We start from the raw sequence: 22,130 nt of genomic DNA, 5'->3' as shown, positions 1-22,130 counted from the left end.
TGTAGAACCATTGGTTTGATTTTTTTTTAATGGAACTTGTTTAGTAACCCCTATTTTTCACTTAATATACCACAAGCTGCTCTTTCATTTCCGTGTTCCCTTTTAAAGTCGGTTTTTCACTTAGCAAATATCTAGAGTGCCTACTACATTCCACGTGTTAGGGACTGAAGACGTACAGGCCAATGTGACCAGTGCAGAGCTTCCATGGTCCCGTCCCCAGGAAACGTGTCCTCATTCCTTGTGACAGCCTCAGCCCTTTTCACCAGCAAGCCCTGGACAGCTGGGTGTTGGTGATCCTGAGTGGGGACAGAGTGGAGACCTGGGAGTGGCAAATTCAAATGGGGTTGGTCTGTGCATGGTAGTCCTCAAGCTTAGATGTCAGGTTTCCCAATGTTGCTGATTGCTGTTCAGCCTAGGACTTTGGATTTTGCTGGTGAACTGTTGTTTTGTGTGTTTTTTTTTACAGTTTGACAACTTAAAAGCTGCCCATGAAACCTCTAAGTTGGAGATTGAAGCTAGCCACTCAGATGAAGTAAAATTACTGAAGAAGGTCTATGAAACCTCCCTTTCAGGCAAGAATGCTTTTTTCCATTTAAATAGAATAAGGTCTAATGGAACGGCATGATGTGTTTTGAAAGGGAAATGATTCATGACTTCCCTCTCCAGAGAACACCCTCTGGCATTCAGTTTGGCGTGTTTTGGGTTCTTTTTGCATTGTTCATTGTTGGCCAATGTCCTTTCCCCAAGGATGCAAATAATAATTTCTTATAAATGACAGCACAATAGGAAGTAGGCAAAATTGTAATGAACTTGAAGGCCTTTAGGACAGCTGTGCTCTACCACCATAGGTTCTGGGAAGCAGAGGTGCTGGTTTGTGTCTTGGCCAGGATATGGGATCCCTACTAAGCGGTCTTGCTCACCAACACACTGACACACTAACACTGCTGTGAAGAGCAAGGCAGTGCTTGTCGAATAAAGACAGACTTTTTTATTATGTCATCATGATTGGAAGGGTGGAAGTCGAAGGAAAAGAATAAGAAGCCATTTCTTGCAGAACACAGTTGGTCATGTAGCTGAAATTGCTACACTGAACTCATTGTATCCCACAGAGAGGCATGTAGATGGGTGGCAAGAGCTGGTTGTGCGACCTTGGGCAAAGGCCTTTCTCATCAGAAAATAGAGTTGTTTTGTGAAGTCCAATGACAACACGTAACAGTGACTGGCTGAGGGTAGACATTTCATAAACGGTGTTTCTCTTCCTTCCTGCTAGAAATGGGTTCATGTTCAGATTTCTGTTTGAAACGTGCATTCACAACATGCAGATGGGGAGCACAGGAGCTCCAGACTGGGCGTGTGCAGGCCGGGGGGCAGGGCCGCCCCTGGAGGTCTGCCCACACGCTCTTGGCCTCTGTGGGCCTTTGTGTTTGTGGTAATAAAATGGGAACATGTGCCTTACTCACCTCTTAGGGCGAGTCTGAGAACAGCTTAGTTTGAATAAAAGCATCATACAAATAAAAAGTAACAGTCATATTGCTTCATCATCATCAATGACATCTCTGTGCTTTCATGACAGAATATAGTGATCTCATAGGATGTTAAAAAAATATCACTTCTTTCCAGAAATCAAGAAAAGCCATGAATTAGAAAAGAAATCACTTGAGGAATCGCTTTCTGAGAAGCAGGAATCCCTAGAGGTGAGTAAATCTCAATACCCAGGGGAAAAAATCATTGGTCGTGAGGTTTGGAGGTTTGTATGGTTTTGGTATGTTTCTGTGCACACATTTAGCTGTGTTCCTGGTGTCTGCTTGTTGACTTGCGTTCCACATATGTTCCACATTTCATTTTTTTGTGTTTTAGAAACAAATCAATGATCTGAAGAGTGAAAATGAGGCTTTAAATGAAAAGCTGAAATCAGAAGAACAGAAAAGAATCTCAAGAGAGAAAGCAAATTCAGTAAGTCACGTCTGCCCCTCCATCACTATGAGCTCTTCTCCTCCTCAGTACGTTGTAACGTGGACTGGTGTGCAGCGGCTGGAGAAAGGGCATGCATTCCGAATCCTTTGCAGTCTTGCGGTGGCGTGCTCCTTAACCAGCTTCTTTGTTTAGTGGTGTCTTTTTTTAAACCTTAAAAACTGACATGCCGATGAAACCCAATATATATTGCAAGTGGTCTAATCTAATACCTACAGGAAGACAAGAAAACTATTGAAGTTTTCACTTTTTTTTTTTTGCTAACTGCTCTATTGAGATACCTTTTTAAATGTCTAATTCAGTGGTTTTTAGTAGGTGGGCAAAGCTGTGGGTTGGTGGCCAAGATCTAACCCCAGAACATTTTTACCCAGGAGAACCTTGAATTCTAGCAGCCACCCCTCATTCCGCACAAGGCCCCCGCCCTGGAAAGCCACCAGACTGCTTTCTGTCACTGTGGCTTCGCCTCGTTCGGACATTTCCTACAGATGGAATCGTGCATAGGTGGCCTTTTGTGTCTGGCTTCTTCCATTTAGCAATGTTCATGTGTATTTTAGCACATATAGGTACTTCATGCCTTTTGTTTGGCTGAATAGTATTTCATTGTGTGGATCATTCCTCACTTTCGAAAAGTACAGATTTCTCTTGTAAGCTCAACTTTCTCCTGTAGCTCGTATCCTTATTCCCCTGCCCTACTCTTTTGTTTGAGAAAACAGATTTCCTGCTCATGGTTTGAGGACTTACCATTCCATACCTCAGTGCCCTGAGACAGCGGAAGCAAAGCTTTTTTGCTACTTAAAATCTGTTGCCAGCTCACAATGGACCTGTGTGGGGTCTCCCACTGACAGTCACCCAGAGACCCCCGGGACATCTCCGTACAATTAGATGAAGTCATATTCAATGACACTTCAAAGCTATTTATTCTGGAAGATTCTTAGAAAAAAGAGTGGTTTCAAAAAAAAATCTAGACTTAACCTGCAGGAGGTAAAGCTTCCTAATGGTTTAATGGTTTGGGTTATAGATTTTCCGGCACTTCCTGGCGAGGCAGAGGCTTTTGAAAAACTGAGGACACAGCCTGATGGGAGCAGGAATGTCCATGCTGCCCCCCTCTGGCTGGGCGTGCAAGGGTGTGGGAAAGAGAAAACCTTGGAGAGTCGGGGCGGGGAACTGTGCTGCCGGTGCTGTGGTTTTAAAAATTGAAAGAATAAGTGATGCTTTTTCTTTTTTAAGAAAATTAGATAGGGGAGGGATCTGGAGAAGCAAATATGAAGGACACAAGGATGAAAACTGGGGGGGGGTGGAAATGGGAGGGAGGTGGGGAGCACATGGGGGGGCTGGGAAGGGAGTAACAGGCAAAAAACTGTACTTGAAAAAGAACTAAATAAAATTGTTGAGGAAAAAAAGAAAATTAGATAGGATTTGCTATCTTTAGGGTGTAAAAAAATCATATGTAAAAGAATAACAGCATCTGAAATGTAGGAAATGTTCGGGAGAACCGTGGAGTTCAAGTTGCTGCCCCAGTACTTTCTGGCCCCAGTGCATTCCCTGGGCAGGGCCTTTGAGCTGTGGAACTTGTCTCTCCTTTTGTGAAGTCAGGGGTGTGATTAAATCGTCCCCAAGGGCCCACTCTCTCATTCTCCCTGAGGATTGGTCTGGAGCCTTGGTCCAGGAGGGTAGTTTTGATGATCTAAGCCACTGATTCTTTTTTTTAAGTTTTTTTTAAAGATTTTATTTATTTATCTTTAGAGAGGAAGGGAAGGAGAGAGGGAGAGAAATATCAATGTATGGTTGCCTCTCGTGAGTTCCCTGCTGGGAACTGGCCTGCAACCCAGGCATGTGCCCTGACTGGGAATCAAACCACGATCACAGGCCAGGGACTGTGGTTCACAGGCCCACCCTCAATCCACTGAGCTACACCAGCCAGGGCTCTAAGCCACTGATTCTTGTCTAAGAAACTGTCATTGAACATCTGATCCATAGATCTCCTTCTGTCTGTTTGCATCATACACTCTGGATGGTTCACTTGAATTTCTATAATAATGCAAGGAGTCAGGGAATCCACCCTGGAGTCATGCTCCCCTTATGTAGTTGTTTATTTTTGATAGACTTTTAGTGGTACTTGTGCTCTATGCCATGTAGATGTTGGGGGGTCACAAAACAAAAGGTTAGGTGTTACAGCTGCCCTAGGAGGGTGGCCAGGCCAACACAGTCACATCATAATCAAAATCCAACAGGCGCAGGACATGATGGTCATTTCAGTGTTTTCCAGACACCCCTACATATGTCCCGTCCCTTGGTTCCTGAGCAGGTACTGACTTTGGTGAGAGAGAACTGTCGTTCCTTTTTCTCCCTCCAAACACCAAGAATGGGCTTGGAGGGGCCTCACTTCTAGTCAGAGTTCTGTTTTGTGCTACTGGGCGATAGTTTTTCTCCTATGTCCGATTAGATATTTGGTGCTTCCATTTTTCCACATTAAGTTACCGATAAATGAATGAAATGCCTGCTTTCAAATATGAAATGTTTTATTTCACTCTTATCACCAGTGGCTTAGAGATTAAAGTTACCCTAACCCTTCTTTTTCCTCTTTTCTTTGAAACTACAGTTAGAAGGTAGACGTTTCTTGCCACTTTGTCTGATTTCTAAGTCTAACCGAAGATTGTTTATATTAAGAACATGAACTATGTGGTCGTATTTCACAACCAGTCAGAGCTATATTCTGCTGCGTCTTTTCCAGAAAAACCCTCAGATCATGTATCTGGAGCAGGAGCTGGAGAGCCTGAAAGCTGTGCTGGAGATCAAGAACGAGAAGCTGCACCAGCAGGACGTCAAGTTGATGCAAATGGAGAAACTGGTAGGTTTCCTGTGTGGCCTCACCGAAGAGAACCCGGTCTGTGAAGCAGGCACTGGGCTCTGAGCTACAGCTGTGGGGGGTTTAACTGCCCCTGCAGGCTCTTCAAAACCTTGACGAATGGTAAAAGAGGGTTCGTTTTCTTTTCTGTGATTGCTCATGGCTCAGTCATTGCTGCCTTTGGGAACTCCCCCCACACCCCCACCCCCGCCAAGGGACATGCAAAGCAGCATGGGGTCCTTGGGAAACCACAACAGACCAATCAGGCTTCCATTTCAGTGGTCGGTGAATCTTCACCTGCGTTGGAAGAGTTTTGAAATAATGTAAAAGCAGTACTTTAATTTATCACCAACTCTGGGCAGGTTTCGTAAGCCCCAAACAGATTGGTGAGCAGGTTAATCTTGATATCTAAGTTCTTCATCCTGCTTCTTGGGAATTAGAATGTGATGAGAGAACTGTGCTTTATTAAAATCCGGTTGTGTAAATCACGTGCATTATGGAAAATGTAAATGGAGTCCAGTTTGCGGCTCCAGGACAGAGAACGGATGTCAGCCTGCGACAAGTGTATCCAGAACTGGGTGTGTGAGCAAGGAGCCCAGGGTTCCGTGGGAGTCAGGGCCAGCCCTGGGGCATAGCCGCTCCAGCCAGGAGTCTTGTCAGGTGGGCGAGGGCCTGGCAAGGCAGCCAGGGTGACCCCAGCACTGCCGGGCTCTGCCTGCTGCCCTGCTTGTCCCTTCTCCCAATTTTTAGTGACCGATTTTTGAGTAATTGCCTCACTCACACGCAGACCAGCCCTGGACAATAGGGAGCATAGAGTCACTCCTTGTTTGCTTTTATTGTTTATTTGGGTTTTGGGTGTCTGGTTTGCATTTTTTCTGGAGACGACTACCTCTCTATGGAGGGAGGTGAGGGCTAAGCCACCCTGTGACTAGAGGGGCACTCTGAATTACCAAGAAAGTCTGACTTTTAAAGGAAGGAAAGGAATTCATGGCTTGTTAATGGGCCCGACCTAGTACATTTGCCTGTTTCTGCCAAAGGTTGTCCTATGCTGGGAAGCCTGTCAGTCAGCGATGCCTCGGGTGATCCTGTTAATATTAATTTGTGGCCCCACGTGGCTTTCATGCCTCAGGGTTTTTCCGACCATCACGTGCAGGAAGAACAGACTCCGCTGTAAAACCACCAGCGCATTTCAATTTTTGTTCGTTCCTCAGTATTCCTGTGTCTTGCCGTGACGCAGAGCTATCGGGATAGGAGGCAGCGCCGCACTGCGTCCGTGCAGGAGAACAGGTTGGGATGATGACAGGGGAAACCCGCTGTTACCTACTTATTTGCGCGATTCAGGTCTTTGTGGAAGACAAGACACTTGAAGGCGTGGGGGCTTTCTCGGTATGAAAGCTTCAGCGTGAAAACTCTGGGCCATTAAGCTCTGCATCATCAGCAGGGTCAGTGTCCTCCTCCGAACCACGAGGGCCGGATGGGAGACAGTTTTAAGGCCAATGGCTGCCCCGTCTCTGATTGCAGGTTTCCCCCACAAATGTTTTACCTTGAATTCCTTTATAATTCCTGGAAATTCCAACGCCCGCTTTTTCTCACATTCCAATCTCATTTTTTTAAAGTGGTGTGTCACCTGACTTATCCTGAGCATTTTCTGGATAATACGTTGAACAATAGGATCCCAACTCAGAGCCTTGATCAAAGTGGATTCATCAGTCACCGAGGACAGCAAATGACAGGGGCTTAGAATTAATTGAGCTGTGATGCCGCCTCCTAAGCAAATAAAGTCTTCCCTTTAGAAAGTGAGCGGGGATGGCAGCAGCCGTTCATCGTGTTCACTGATTAAATGTCTTCTGGGAGTTAATCCTCGACCCTCACAGCCGACCAGTTTGTCTTCCTTGGAAGTTTAGCCTGGGCAGGCCTGCGGGAGAGCTGAGTGCCTTCAGTGGCGCGAAGGAGGGAGGCTCTCTGTCCTGTGGTCCCTCCTGCCGGGCGCTCTGCAGAGCTTTGGGAAGTGCTGCTTTGTGGCCACTGAGCGGTGCACACCGAGGAGGAGCCAGGAGGCCACGTTTAAGGCCATGGCAAACATCGCCCAGCACCGCGAAGTGTTGGCCTTTTGAGTGTTCATCCAGCGTGGGGATTTTTAATTTTATATTTTGCAAAATGGACCATAAGAAGCTCTGGTGCCCTTGATAAAGGCAGGGTTGTGTCTAGCTGCTGCTTTTGTTTTCCCACCTTGAGCCTGAGAGGCACCGCCCCAGGGTGGCCCGGGTCAGGCAGCACACCAGTTCTCCGGCGGCTTCTACAGCGTGTGACCTGGAACAGCTCAGTTGCCCCTACGTACTTAGTTCTGCTTTAGATTCTGTCTTGCAACGAGTCTGTGTATGGATATTTCAATGTACAATTAAACTTTTCTTAATTAGATCTCTCCAAAGTGCACTCGTGTCAGGAAGGTGTCTCAGGAAACGAGGGGCCTCATTTACATGTTTTTAGTGCATAATCCTTTGCGTTCTTGTTCATACCAAGGTGGACAACAACTCGGCACTGGTCGACAAACTGAAGCGATTTCAGCAGGAGAACGAGGAATTGAAAGCTCGGATAGACAAGCACATTGCCATTTCAAGGTAAACAGAAAAGGCCCTGCTTTCATGAGCTCCTCCCTCCCTCACGCGGTTAGTGCCACCCGGGTGCCTCTTGGAAATGGAATGGGAGCGGGTGGTGAAACGGGTGCCAGTCTCCGGCTGGAAAATGCGATGGTAGCACTTCATGCTTTCACCTCGGGGGCCTGGACTAAACCCTGAGACCCAGCAGGCCAGCCTTCCCCCCAGAGCCCTTGGCTGCTGAGAATGCTTTCAGAGAAGGAGCATCACAGGACCCAGTAGAGAACAGCCCCAAACACAGGACGGTCACGAGACATGCAGATTACCTGTGGGAGCCTCCCTGAGCCTCCTGCGAATCGCCCCAAAGTGCAGTGCTCTCTCGGGCTGCAGCTCCCACATCACGGGTGTCTCAGCGAGCCAAATGCCCGTGCCCAGTAGCTCTGCAGGACCACCTCTTAATTTTCCAAACAGGTCGTTTTTCTGGAGTCTCAAAATGGTAAGGAAAATTGGTTTTAGAAACACAGACCTATGTGGTTTCTGGCTCTTTTTTGTCTCCAAGGCAACTCACCACGGAGCAGGCCACCCTGCAGGAGTGGCTGGAGAAGGAGTCAAAGGTCAACAAGCGACTGTCCATGGAGAACGAGGAGCTGCTGTGGAAGCTGCACAACGGGGACCTGTGCAGCTCTGACAGGTCCCCCACGTCCCCTGCCATCCCCTTCCCGTCCCCAAGGAATTCGGGCTCCTTCCCCAGCCCCAGCGTTTCACCCAGATGACGCTGCTGAAAGCGGGGAGACTGTCTGAGAGCATTGTCACAGGTGTGCAGCGCTGACCCTGACCGCGGTCGTGGGATCAAGAGCCACGTGAGCTGACGTGTCATTACCGCACTAGAACTGGAAAGCCTCCACCCCCAGCATCAGCTTCTAGTGAGACTGAAGCTGTGTGGAGGGGGGGACACGTGACTCTCTGGCCAGGAGACTCATCCCCAAACAATTTCGGAATCGATCTGCACGGACACACGCACAACGCACTTCAAGAACATTGCCTTCTTCATGTACGCATAAGGAGAACAACTCTCAGGGGCCTCTTCAGCTAGAGATTTATAACCTTTATAATGTCCTTCGTCACAGGCACCGCCTTGTGATTTTTACCTGGGGGATGTGTGAATAAAATGGGTGCGGCAGAGTGTCCTGTGTCTGACGCTGCCTCCTTCCTTATGTACCGAAAGTTCTGGATATGTACTAATCAGTAAAGTCAGTGTAAGCTTTTCTGCAAAAAGCCATAGAAGAAAGAGCAATAGCTGCTTGAATGATGACTCTGTACCACCCACTCCACTCTGCCCTTTGATGCCAGGGCCAAGGGGAAGGGCGGGAAGAGCTTTGACTTGCCCTGTGTCTGGGCGGTCTGTTGAAGTATCCTGGCATTCGTTCAGTGTTCAGCCATGTCTGTTAAAACAAACTAGGTTATTTTTCTGTAGATTTCTAGCTTTCCCACATGATCCTAACGTTTTACTATGATCCATCTTCTCAGGCTACGAGCAAATGCAAAACCCTAATTTTTCTAAGATTCTATGTAAAGAGGAGGGGCAGCAGCAGTGATTGCTTCTGCCTCACGCCTACCTTGACCTGTGCTGTCCTCTGCTGTAGAAACTGTCTTCTCCCAGTATCTGCACTTCCTCCCCTAGCCAGAGCCACAAAAGCGAACCTTCTACCTCCTCCCCATTTCTCTCTGGGACAAGGATAATGGAAAATGCTTTTCCAGAGCCAGCTCTTCCTCATGGTGCTGAAACCACTTTCCAAAGAAATTACAGCCTGGATCTGATGGTGCACATTTTGGGAAACCCTAGCAGGAATAAAGAACAAGTCATTGACTAGCAGAACTCAGGAAGGTAGATTCAGTGCTTGATGAATAGGAGTACCTTGATCAAACCAGTGATGCAGCATTTAGTAGAAGATGATGCTAAGGTTCTGTGTGCCCTTTGAGGAAACCTTCTGTCTTTGGGAAGGCGGAATGGCCCACTGACGAATAGAAAACATGGCTTATATTGTAGAACTGTCCTCCATCCTGCATTTCCATTGCTCTTCCAAACTTCACCTCTTCCCTCCCGCAATTCCAATACTTTGAGTGAGGTGGGAGGAAGAACTGTGGCATGTCCCCCTCTCCTGCTTGTGTCAGCATTGGGGTGTCAGAATTTACTAATCCGCATTGCTGACGTTCTGTGGCTGTGCAAATAACCGCTAGAGTAAGAACAGACTCAGGATACTAAAGGTGGATATTTGAGTCATCATTTACCTGTACACTACGTAGCAGATTATATTCATGATGCATGTTTTATTTTATTCTTAGTGATTGTGTCTGAAGTCTAAACTTCAATAGTTTATTCTGTATGTAACCTTCCACGTCCACTCTGATACATGAGAACTAGGTTCACTGCCACCTTCCGAAATATCTCTTTGCCCTTTCAAGTTGCTCTCAATGTCATTAGCCAAAGTTGGATTTGCCATCCATTCCCTCGCTTGGTAAATCTTGTGCTGTTCTCTGCTCTCCTCCATACCATTTAGGTGTCCGGGGAAATCAACCTTACGCAGTTCGTATAAAATGCCTTCAGAGAATGGGAGACAACCGGAGAGAAGATAGGAAACAAAACAGAGAACTTTAAGGTTTTTTTCTCAAACCAAATGTTTCACATAGGACGCAAAATGTTGGCCCGTCATGAAATAGATGTGTAAAAAACTGTAATTATGCTCAGTTTGTAATGATGCAAAGTGTATTTTTACCTTGATTAAATAAATAATGCTGGGATATTTAATATAAGAAGTGCAACCTGTGGTATATACTTCACTCTCCAACATGTTATCCAGTTCCAGCCCTTCTCACGGCACAGGAGTTGACGTTGTATTTCCTAAGCTGTTTCCCAGGCATTTCCAGTGCATCCACAAAGTTGGCCATGGCTGAAATTTGGCTTGCAGAGCTAAACTGAGGCTAAGCATTTTTTTAAAAAGCTATATATTTTGGAGAAATAACTTTTGACTAGTTTTAACAATTTCTACTCTTTAAGGTAAGAAAATGGGGACAAATATGGTCTAAATATTTTTGAAGAAGCTAAAAAAAAAACCATCTAAATGAGGTGGAACTTTCCCTGATCTGTACACCTATTTTATAGTGAAAATTAAACTTCTAAAACCACATGCTGTATATCTTACTGAATGTACACATCTAAAACTAATACTTCTGAGCGCAGCAGTTTTCTTTAAATAAAAAGCAAGTTTCTATCATTTCTTGGAGACCTCCATATCATAGTTCATAGAGTTGAACTATATATTACTACATTTTTAGATTCTCATGAATTGTGGTTAAATCAACTGCAATATTAGGTATTGACTCAAACATTACTAACAAATCCTTCTGCCAACCTAAAAATAATGAGCACTTAGCCCAGTTTTTAATTTTTTTTTACAAAAACTTGCTCATTTAATAGAAACGATTATATCAAGTTATTTACATATATGCTTTCTTAGTATATAAACTAGAAACGCATACATGTAGGTAAGCAGTCAAAAGACATGCTTTCTGTCAGAGGAGTTAACACTTCTATTATTAGACCGGATGACCTCCCGTGAGCTTGGCCGTCTGGGTCTTTCTCACGAGCAGGGGCTGGGGTTTGGCACCTGACATCAGCCTCTGGCAAAGCACAGGTCGAAAGAATGCCCAAGCTGCTTGCATACACAAACGGGCTCTCCATCAGTTCGTTACCCTTCATTTTCCCAGTCAGGAGAATTCAACAGTGGTAGCTACTGTGGTCTGTCCCCGGAGATTCTGGGCAGTGCAAATATAATACCCTGCGTCAATGGTCTCAAAGTCTTCAACAGTCATGACGCTCTGGGAGATTCTTGTGGTGTGTCCGAGTCCTCTGTGGATCAGCCTCCAAGTGTCTCGAATCGTCACGGGCCTTTCATCCTGTTTAACGACACCCATAGGGACTGAGGCAAGAAGGATGAGCTGCTATAAACAGCTCCCTTCCACTCATCGCTCTTACACACTTAGCAAAGAGAATTCGGTATGAGGCTCACGGGTGCTTTCACACTGTATGGTCATTTTCAGCTGCATGCTTTTCAGAGCGGAGTCTGGGATTTCATTATGCTGTTTGACTCTCTGCACTTTTCTTTAGTAAGTTCTTACTTAATATAAGATTGATTCCTTGGAACTCCAAGGATGTAGACCTGGTATTAGTCATGAAACGTGCATAAAATCTTCCACCCTTCTCTTCACATGCCCACGTTCACCCTCTCTCTCAGTGGTTTTTATTCGCAGAATTTGTAGTCAATAAGAGCCCAAAACACTCACTAGGTAAATGAATTAAAAAGTGAATAAAATGAGAAGCATGATGAGTCAAATGGGCTCCAGTAGGAGAACAGTCATACCAAGGATGGGTCACGTGATGCCCTGGATGACGGGACTCCCTATTTCTACAAAGTCATGGTCCCTTTTGAGATGCTTTATCCAAATTTGGTGACAAGAATGTAGCATTTTCTGGATTAGCCTAACAATTATAATAATAGTATTACTAAAATAATCCACCTTGTGCTCATAAAATAATTATCAGTGTGAAAAAATCTTTACTGAAAATCATTGATGTCTCCTAACTGGGACAGCTGTTTGCAGACAAAGCCCCTAGCACCAGAATGCTGCCAACACTGTCCCAGGCAGGGTTACTTCCCACCCATCGCAGGCCTTAAGCAGAAGCGTATTGACTACTGAGTACGTCTCCAGAGGCCAAATCTCTCCTGGCAACAAAAGGGTTGTTCCATGTTGGTAGCAAAGCTGTTTATATTAGCAGAGCACACACAGAGGCTAAATAATACGCTGTAGTTGCTTTTATGGGAAGTCTATTTTAAAATGATCTCTGGCCTCACAGCGCCTTTTGGATGGGGCCTGCGTTTCTGTGCCCACTCGTGGATGTCTGCTCAGGGCTCCTCACCACAGGCATAGCTTGTAAGTAAGACGCTCAGAAGGACACCAGAAAGAGGTCCCCTCCGGTCCCTTTCAAGCCCCTGTCCCTTCTTGTTTAAGGATTATGAAGAAAAATCACATATGAAGAGGGTACACTGAGTGAACTGCCTGATGGAAACCAGTCATCCTTTTTCCAGTCTATTAAATTAAAAAGCCATTTGTAAATATACTGACACATCTTAGAAGAAAACAAGCAAGCCCTGGCGCCTACCATAGTTCCACCCATATCATGGGCTTAGTAGGTTAAGGTCTTCCACCTGGGAGGCGGGCAAGGGGGAAAGAGACCTGAATGAAAACAACTGGCGGAGTCTGGGGCGAGGTGCTTACCTTCTGCCCTGGGTAGATCCACCTGAATTCCACCTCGATGTCAGGCTCCCCTAGGGCGGTGCAGAGGACGCTGATGTCATCCCCACTCTGGACCTTGTTTGAGGACGCCAAAATGGTTGTAGATGGAGGGCCACTGGGAACTGGAATTAAGCAGGAGACAGGGAAAGTGAGATGAAATCCATGAGTACGACACTGAAGACAAAGCCACAAACACATTCTTTTCTTTGGACAGAGGTGTAGTATTCCTGCCTTTCCTGGTTAGCCTCCTCCAACCCACCGCTCTTGCATCCTTGGAAGCCTCTGCTCTTTTTCTCTAACATGCTGGTCCCGAATGGGGTCCCAACCCGGAACTTCCCAAGTGCAGCCATTTCCCGTCATTAGGAAAGGAAGCTAAAAGGTCTGCCGGGGGTTCATAGGAAGGGAACTAAAACACTGAGAGGAGGTTCTTGGGGAGGAAGCAAGTAGAATGTAGACAGGGCAACTGCAGGGGTGGAGGTAAACAGAAGGGCGTGTGCCCTGAGAAGACAGATTCGGGGTAAAACAAAGAGCATGTTCTCATCTGAGAGAGTGTTCTAAGAAGAGGTTGGGGATTTTGAAGAACTGCTGATCAGTCATACAGAGTCAGTACCAGAGTGAATGATGGATGAATTTGGAGACAAGGATGTCAAGGGGTGTTGGGTCAGAGTCATAGCCAAGAGTGTAGAACATTCTAGAAATGGTGGTGCAGAAAAAGGAGCCATTAAGAACTGCATTCTGTACCTCCTAATTTCTATCCATACTTGGGAACATCAGTACCTGCCACGTACCAGCTGGACACAGTTAGAATCTAGGCACTGATAGGAAACACGTTTACCTTCTGCGTAAAGGAGTTGGTACTTGACGGAGATTTGAGACTTGCCCCCAGCCTCAGCCTTGCAGTAGACGACTCCCTGGTGATCAAAATGAGGTTGCAGATACACAAAGCCTCGCTTCATGTCATAAACAATGTCTGTGCCATTGGCCGGGATTTCCTTGGCCGGGAACTCCCTGTGGAGAGTGACTTTGGCTGACAGGACAGTCACTCGACAAGGAACCACAGCCTGTCTGTCCGGGTTCAAGTAGACGATATCAAAGTAACTGGGAGAAGGTACAAAGAGTTCTCCTTTCTCTGCAAAGGAAAACATACAGGTTTATTCATTCTGGAGACACATGGTAAGGAGCACTTAATGGATTTGTCTGCAGGGCACAAAGATGAGAGGGGACTGGCAATATACTCAGCATATTGAGTCCTTATGAGTAGAAAAGGCTATTTTTAAAATAACTTTCCTCTTTCAGAAGAAGGTTGTTACTTCCCATCACCTTTAAAATAGGTCTCAGTTCAAGTCCAAATCAGGCCCATGGGTTACCTGCCTTGAGGAAGCAGGGATGAGATTGACTGCCGTAGGTTAAACCATCTGCTGTGTCTCTGGAGAAAGTAACCCCGCGACCTGTGCTCAGTAACTGCCACTGGGGGGGTGCATCCCAGCACAGCAGAGCTCCTCGGAGAGGTCCAGCCCAGGGGACCTCGTTTCTACCAAGGTCAGTGGAAAGGAAATCGAGGAGAGACAGATGAGGAACCTGCTCCTTGCCGGTGCTGAGCTCAGCGTGGCTGCCCCTGGGCTGCGGACCTCCAGCCTGTTTTTTACACTGCGCCTGCTTGAATCACTCTATGTGCTCTCCAGGTGCTGGAAAATGGTCTTTTTATCTCACAGAAATGGGGACTGGCTCGCCCATCCTTTCCTTAGTGCAAAGGACTCTGAATTGGGTTTTTTCATTTGTTTGTTTTTGCTTGGTTTTTGGCATGGTGCATTAAGTCTTTTGTTTTCTGTACTATGCGAGAATATTATAGTAATTAAGAGGATTCTTTTAACTTAATTATACCCCAACATTTGTTCAGTTGTTTCCCATGTTTTTCCTGCAGCGTTCCTGCAACAACGGATTATTCTTGGCTTTCTCCTTTCCTATGCCTCTTTGTGCCACAGTCACAGGATGTTTTAGGTTGGGGACAGAAGTTCTGGACATATCATCAAATGTCTTCATGAGCCAAGAGTTCTTTGGCAGTGGGTGCAAATTAACTAACGCGGAGATTTCTCTCCCGGCTCTGACTGAGGTCAAGAAAGAGTAGCACGAGGCCCAGTGAGGCCCTATCTTTTGCTGGGCTTCATATCAGGCTGGGTGGTTTGTGCCACCTCATGAATAAATGACTCAGATTTAGACAAGGGGGACCTTTGTCACTGTTCTACCTAACAGTCCTGTGTTCACAAAGAGTCACTGTCCAGCCTGGGATGCTCCTCTCCCATTTCTAGAGAGAAGAATCCAGAGTAGACCATATTAGATGCATCTTTTTTGGCAAAAGCATTTAAGTAATTTATGATTGTGATGTTTAGAAGCAACTTTTGTTTTAAGGCTTCGTAAAAGAAAACTGAAGCAATAAGCAAAGCCAGTAGGATAACAATCAGAATTTCTGAACACAAAAATGTAGTCTTACTTCTTTGCATGCTTTAAAAGAAGAGACCACACCAGTTGCTTTAACAAACTGGGGGGTTGGGGAGAATTCATGTATAATCAGCACATTCCATCATCAGTACATTCCATCTACCAAAAAAGTATGTTAAAGTTCATTTAAAAATTATAGATGACAAATGCCCTCTGCAAATATGTTTATATCTACTTGAGTAGCTAATAAACATTACTTGGAGAAAACTAAACACATGAAAATTTAGATTCCAAAAAACAATAGAGTTAATGGGCTAGAAATTAAATCCAAATTATAACCAACTTCATAAAAGTGCTCATTAACGTGGTTTTACTACATATGACAATTGGAGACCAGGCCCTTTGCTCTGAGAAGGGCCGATTGCCAGTAACGTTCTCCTTCTTCATCTGGCAGGAGTTAGATGTGACTTGAGGACAATTCATTAGGCTGTATAGTTTTAATTTGTGTTTTTTCTTTGTTATTAAGGAAAAAAATTAGAGAGGAAAAGAAACACCTTTGAGTGCCTCCTGGGTATGAGTAAATGCTATGTGTGACAGTTGTGCAAATTAACACAAAAATCGCACAAATGAAGAACAGTCACAAAGAAGCTCCCCAGTGTTGGCAGCCAAGCCCCAGGAAACATGCACACATAACGAATGCCAGACGCGTCCCCGTGTGGGTGGTGGGGAAGCATATGTTCTGAGGCAGCCAGAGCCGGCAGCAGAAAGCTCAGCTCTCCAAACAGCCCATCCAGGCTTTGCAAACCCACCCAGGCCGGAAGAGATAAACTGCTGAACCCTACGCTGAAAATCCAACTGGACACTTGGCTTTGTGTGGAGGAATGAGAAAATGATACAACACATTAGGTCACATCCCTTTATTGAATGTTGAAATAAATACTAATTGAGGGGGAGTGTGTTCCTTTGATTCACAAAGAGGCTTCCACAAATCAAGGAAGGAGACCTGCCTCAAACAACCAAAGACAGCCCATAACCCTGATAGGTCATTCGGATCAATGGAGGTCGTCCATTCAAAACTCTCATTTCAAAAACCAGTGTTTGGGGAAGACACAAGAGTGCTGCTAACTGTGGCAGAGAATCTTCATTCTGTAATTTGAAACATGGTCTCAGTCCTCATCTAAAATCACAGGCTCTTCTTGGTCTGGATTAGTTGCCTTTGTCACTGTTGCTTCCCAGTTCGGTGTAATAGCAAGGCACTCGGGCCTCCCGCAAAGCACACCCCCGTATGAGGAGGAGGGGATTGCCTAGGAATGACGCTTTGCCATCCTCCTGACCACTCCAGTTAGTGCCTGTCTGTCTGCCCATCAACGAATCGCCTTGTTTTAGAAATGGCTTAGGGCAGTAAGAACACTGAATCCCAGGTTGGGAAAATGGTTTGACTCTTTATTCCGCCACTGTAAGTCATGAAGCGTCATCTAATGGGTCCCTCGCCCTCCAGTCTCAGCATCAGCATTACTATTTCTAAAACAGAGACAACAAGGCATTTTCTCCTCAGTTCCCAGGTGGGGGGTGCATCGTGGAAATGAAATGAGATACGGGGGCCTCCAGGACTGTAGCGTGCTCTGCCCAGTGCATCTGCTTGCCAGAGAGGAGCTATCTGGACAGGAAGGGATTACATCTGAGATTTGGTTAATGGCAAGGGCAGAAGATCATGTGAGTCATCTGCCTAAATCACTAAGGTCTGACAGGTAGGTGGATTCGGGAAGTAGGCGAATCTCCTCAAAGCCCTGCCTTGACACTAGGAAGGCATTCTGACTTCATCTGAAATGCCTTAGACCACAGCGGCACCAGGGCGTGGCATTTGTAAGATTCCTGAAAGCTGACCCCTGAGCCTTGTTGGAAAGCATCATCCCCCAGACCCGAGCTGCTGAGGAAGGAGTCTGGCAAACTCCTCTGCGAGGCCTGCTTCTCTGAGTGCGGCTCCACCAGTAAAAACGTACCAAATGCTACAGGGTCGGAGAAGAGTTCCCTCTGACCTGCCCCCTTTCAGACTCGCACTGGGGCTCAGGGATGGGGAATCCTGCCCCAAAACTTCAGCTCTCAGTACTCATAAGAACAAAGACAAGGGGCCTTTAGCCAGGCATCCTGTGACTATGGAGGTTTCAGAAAGGGGGTCATTGTTGGTTCTGGGGGCACAGGACAGAAAGCCTACAGCAGTGCTGTCCAGGAGAGCTCCCTGCGACGGTGGAGACGCTCTGTCCACGGTGGCCACCAGGCAACCACTAGCCACTGGCTAGTGATGGCAATGCAGCCCTCGAAACATGCTAAGTGCCACTGAGAAACTGAGGTTTAAATTTTGTTTAATTTTCATTAATTCCCATTTAAATTTAGTAGCTATCATATTAGACAAATGTGGGTACGAACTCTGGAGTCAGACAATTCTGGATTCAAATCCTGATACAGTCATTACTTACAGTGTGACCTTAAGGACTTATTTCATCTCTCTAAAGCTCAACTTTTCCATTGGGAAAAACAATATATAAATGATAGTAACACCCTGAAGGGTTGTTGAGAGACTAATCGATGGAACACATTGAGCCCAGAGTATGGCAAAGAGTAGGTGCTCTGAGGGTCATTAATTGATAGTCTGCACACAGTGGGAACCTTTAACATGGGCAAGGGCAGAAGTGTGAAGAGTTCCAGTAATGCAGCAAACCTGTTACCTGTAAAAAAGATGTAGGTGGAGCCAGTCTTGGTCTCGTCCTTCCTGCAGATGTAGCCTGTGCAGAGCTGCCCCCAGCAGCTGAACTCGCCAGTGTCGGCCGCCGTGGAGTTGAGCAGGGTCAGTTGGCTGTAGCGCTCGCTCTGCTTCACGCTGTCAACAGATGCAAAGCCGGGTCATGCACCAGGGCAGGGAAGCCTCACGGCCATCACTCTCTGTTCCCCTGTTCTCCATTATAAATACCCCAGGGGCTCGGGGCAGAGTGCCCGCTCTCAGGGGGTGCAGACTAATAAAAGTGTGTTTGGGGAAGAGGTGTGTGTGGACAGAGAGGCTGAGAGAGAAGCCTTGCCTAAAAGGAGATTTTAAAAATGACAATTATGTTTTCTAAATAGAGGAAATTCTCTTCGACCTCTTTAACCTCAGAACTGGGGTTTCCTTGAAAAAGTCACTGGCATATTGTGTATGACGCAGCCACAGAAACTCTCTCAAAAAGCCTCCGGAAGGTGTTCTGCTTTCAGCTTTTGTTTTCAATGCACTCATTGCAACAGCAGTTGAGGTAAACAAAAAAAAAAAACCAGCGTTATGCCCAGGGCACAAAGTCTCTTCCATTGATAAGGATAAGGCTCTGAATACATGCTTGGAATCTTCAAGATGTGACATCATTGTATTAAAAATTAAAATTTTGTATAATCCCCTCAACATTATATGCTATGTGAAATAAGTCAGTCAGAAAAAAGAACAAAAGTCCTGTAATTTTATTCCCTGTGGAATATACAACAAAAAGGAAAAATAAGAACTGACAAAATAAGCAAGACCAAACCCATGGACACAGACGATGGGGTGGTGGTTATTAGGGGAAAATCGGGTGGGGGAGGCAGTGAGTCAAGAGGGTCTACTGTTAGCAGCAAAAGATAACGAGACTGTGAGTGGCGAGCACATGGGAGTCAAATTATGATCTCGTTCACCTGGAAGTTATGTAAGAGTATTGGTATTACTCCAACAAACTTAACAATATAACATAAAAGCAAAAGTAGAGAATTACACATGCAAAACGAAAATAAAAATGTTCCTTTAGACTTCCAGTCGAGATGGAAGAGTAGGTAAACACTGTGCCCGCCTCGGCCCACGACCACAACAAAATTACAACTCTATTATCAAACAACCGTCATTGAGAACCAGCTGAAGACTAGCTGAGCAGAAGTCCTGTGGCTAAGGATATGAAGGAGAAGCCACGATGAGACCTCTTCTGGGCGTTTCACCCAAAGAATTCCAAAACACTGCTCTGAAATGATACATACCCCCCTGCACTCACTGCAGCATTATCTACAACGGCCAAGACGCGGAAGCAACCTAAGTGTCCACTGATAGATAAACGGGTAAAGAAGAAGTGGTACGCATATACAATGGAATATTACTCCGCCATAAAAAAGAATGACATTTTTGCCATTTGCAACAATAGGGATGGACCTACTGGGTATTATGCTAAGTGAAGTAAATAAGATTGAGAAAGACAAACACCATATGATTTTACTCATAAGCAGAATCTAAAAATCCAAATAAACAAAAATAAAATAGAAATAAACTGACGGATACAGAGGACAAATTGATGGTTGCTGGTTGGGAGGGGGTTGGAGGGTGGGTGCCAGAGGCGAAGGGATTAAGGAGTAATTGCCAGTTACAGAGTCATGAGGATGTGAAGTCTAGCCCAGGAGAGGTAATCTGCAATATTAAGTAACTCTGTATGGTGTCAGATGAGATGTATTGGGGGGATCACTTCATAAGTTATACAAGTGTTTAATCACTATGTCGTACACCTAAAACTAATATAAGATTGTATGTGAAGTATAATTGAAAAATTTAAAGACATTTTTAAAAGAAAAGGGACATAAAGTAAAAGAGAGAAAAATCTGAGCGAACTATGAACTTTACTTAATAATATTGTATGGATACTGGTTCATTAATAGTGTCCTATGTACTATTATAACGTAAGACATCAATAACAGGGGAACTGGGCATAGGGCATTCAGGAGTTCTCTGTACTACCTCTGCATGATAATTCTGTAGGTCTACAGCATTCTAAAATGAAAAGTGTATTATAAAAAAATAAGTCAGCCCTGGCTGGTGTAGCTCAGTGGATTGAGCGCGGGCCTGCGAACCACACGATCGCGGTTCGATTCCCAGTCAGGGCACATGCCTGGGTTGCAGGCCGGTTCCCTGCAGGCCAGTTCCCAGCAGGGGACGCACAAAAGGCAACCATACATTGATGTTTCTCTCCCTCTCTCCTTCCCCCCTTCCCCTCTAAAGATAAATAAATAATAAAAAAAAACTGCAAAAAAAAAAAAGTCAAAAACCCCCTCCACTTTGCTTTAGGAAAATCACCCATGAGTTGCCAAGACGCCAAGCTCCAGTTGTGCAGTTCACTCCAGGTAAAAGTATTTAGAGCCTTGGTCAGGCATTCACACTTCTCTTTTGACTCACCCTGTTATTTTTGCTTTTTATCTTCTCGAGTTTTGCCTCTTGTATTTTTATCTTGTTGCCTGTGACTACATTTGCAAACCCCTTCAGCTCCATTTTGAAATGAGGAGAGGCATAAATAAATATTTACTGCTATGAGACGCTAGCTTTCGCTGACTGTCGTTGTGATTAACCGTGTCAGGAATCCAGCCAGATGTCTCATTCTCCTCCGTGGCTCAGCATGTGCGGATGCCAAAATGAATGGTTTTCTTCGGAGGATGCATCGCAAACATCCAGAAGTTTCACCCCTCGGAGACCCCACACACTTATCGGAGAGAGTCGAGATTCCCCCTTCCTATGGAGCAGCAACATCAGCATAGTCACCACGTTAAAGTTAGCACGCAGCAAAACGTCTCGTGAGTTGGTCTGAAGTATAACCTGCTCAGGTTTATCGGCTGCTCTGCCCGCCAGTCCTGCCGAGAGACGCCTCTGTGCTTCCACTCAGTCGACTGCCTCCTTCAAGGGAACAGAAATCCCTCCTCCTTCACGAACCTTCTAATTAAAATCAACTGTCAGGAGCGAACCTCCCTGCTTTCTCCCAGGGATGTAATTGGCTCCCTCAGGCACCAATTCTCTATCCCTCAGGCACACCTGGCTGCCTGTTATTACAATGGGTGGTGAAAACGCTGAGGGCAGGGATTCTGCCATATTTGTTTTATATTCTCTAAGCCACAGACTTGTGCAGAGTATACATCAAGAGTCCCAAGAAATTGGTGGACTGAAATTGAATGGAACCAAGGGTTGGGACCTTCAAAAGCAGATACCCCGCTCCCAGTACTGCTGATGAGGAAACTGGGTCTCAACAGAGAGACTTCCCTGAGACCCAGCTTCTGAATATTGTGTCAATTACTTAAGTCAATTAAGTACGTGCTGAGTACTCATTAGATAAGAAAATGCATATAAAGCACTCCTAGACGTGCCTACTTCGTTGTATTATCCTAATTGTATCTTCATTACATATTACTGCAGATTAGTAGTGGCTATTATGAATACAACTTCACTAATGACAACACACACAACAATGGGAGTAGTTAGCACCACAGATAAAAACCGTGGACCTCAAGGATATTATAATCCAGTTAGAAATTAAAACTAACATACGTGAAAAAATTGGAGAATAGCTAAAGGGGTGCTTGCAACAAGAACAAAAGGAATTTTGCTAAGGGGTTCACCACTATGGGCCAAAGAGGTTGAGAGCAGCTTTGAGGAAGAGGCAAGACAAGCTGGGCTTTTAATAATGGGGGTGGAAGGAACTGGACAGCAAGGGGGCTGAGAAGCAGTGAGATTGCTCGCACAGGAATCCCTGGTCTCCTCTCTTCATGGCCTGGTCCCAGTGCATGGTGGGTAGAAGACACTCCATAATGATTCAGAGATTCGGTCCATTAATTATGGAGGAGACAGAGGGAGGACTTGGGAGTCACAGACAGATGGTTGAGAACAGCAAGAAGGAGGCATGCTTTACTCAGCAGGCGGCAGGGACCACCCTCGGCTTTGGAATGGGGAGTGATGGGCCCGCCTAAGCTGGAACACCAGCGAAGAGCACATGAGCCAGAGAGGTTGAGAGGCTGTTCCTGCGATGCTGGGCAGGGCTGGGCTGGCTGTTGGCAGTGGCACAGGAGCAAATTTAAGCAATGTTTTCTTGGGGAAAATTGGTGACAGATGTCATATGAGAGGTGAAAGAAAGTGAGATATCAAT

General features: G+C 45.6%; 2 protein-coding genes across 7 annotated transcripts in view; one reads left to right on the top strand and one right to left on the bottom strand.

Moving 5' to 3' along the window:
- Positions 1–10,224, top strand: part of MTUS1 (microtubule associated scaffold protein 1) — a 129,515-nt gene extending 119,291 nt beyond the window's left edge. For all 4 annotated transcript variants that reach the window (XM_053660030.1, XM_037128798.2, XM_037128799.2 and 1 more), the window contains 6 exons: positions 467–572; positions 1,621–1,694; positions 1,858–1,953; positions 4,703–4,819; positions 7,337–7,434; positions 7,970–10,224. In XM_053660030.1, coding sequence (XP_053516005.1) covers positions 467–572; positions 1,621–1,694; positions 1,858–1,953; positions 4,703–4,819; positions 7,337–7,434; positions 7,970–8,183 — 705 coding nt within the window. In that variant the 3' untranslated portion in view covers positions 8,184–10,224. The remainder of the gene's footprint in view (positions 1–466; positions 573–1,620; positions 1,695–1,857; positions 1,954–4,702; positions 4,820–7,336; positions 7,435–7,969) is intronic.
- The window catches only part of PDGFRL (platelet derived growth factor receptor like), a 49,462-nt gene that overhangs the window by 5,684 nt on the left and 21,648 nt on the right, over positions 1–22,130 (bottom strand). The window contains exons 3-6 of one of the 3 annotated variants that reach the window (XM_037128802.2): positions 17,922–18,073; positions 13,598–13,891; positions 12,745–12,884; positions 9,176–11,364 (exon numbers count right to left, since the gene is read on the bottom strand). In XM_037128802.2, coding sequence (XP_036984697.2) covers positions 11,176–11,364; positions 12,745–12,884; positions 13,598–13,891; positions 17,922–18,073 — 775 coding nt within the window. In that variant the 3' untranslated portion in view covers positions 9,176–11,175. Of the gene's footprint in view, positions 1–9,175; positions 11,388–12,744; positions 12,885–13,597; positions 13,892–17,921; positions 18,074–22,130 lie in introns of those variants that run through there. The other 2 variants (XM_037128804.2, XM_037128803.2) reach the window with 2 other exon arrangements.

The sequence above is a fragment of the Artibeus jamaicensis genome, unplaced genomic scaffold, assembly GCF_021234435.1.
Source record: "Artibeus jamaicensis isolate MK-2021 breed Jamaican fruit bat unplaced genomic scaffold, CSHL_Jam_final scaffold_833, whole genome shotgun sequence".
Lineage (NCBI taxonomy): Eukaryota > Metazoa > Chordata > Mammalia > Chiroptera > Phyllostomidae > Artibeus > Artibeus jamaicensis.
Note: the sequence above shows the minus strand (reverse complement) of the source record. Positions and strands in the feature narration are given on the sequence as shown.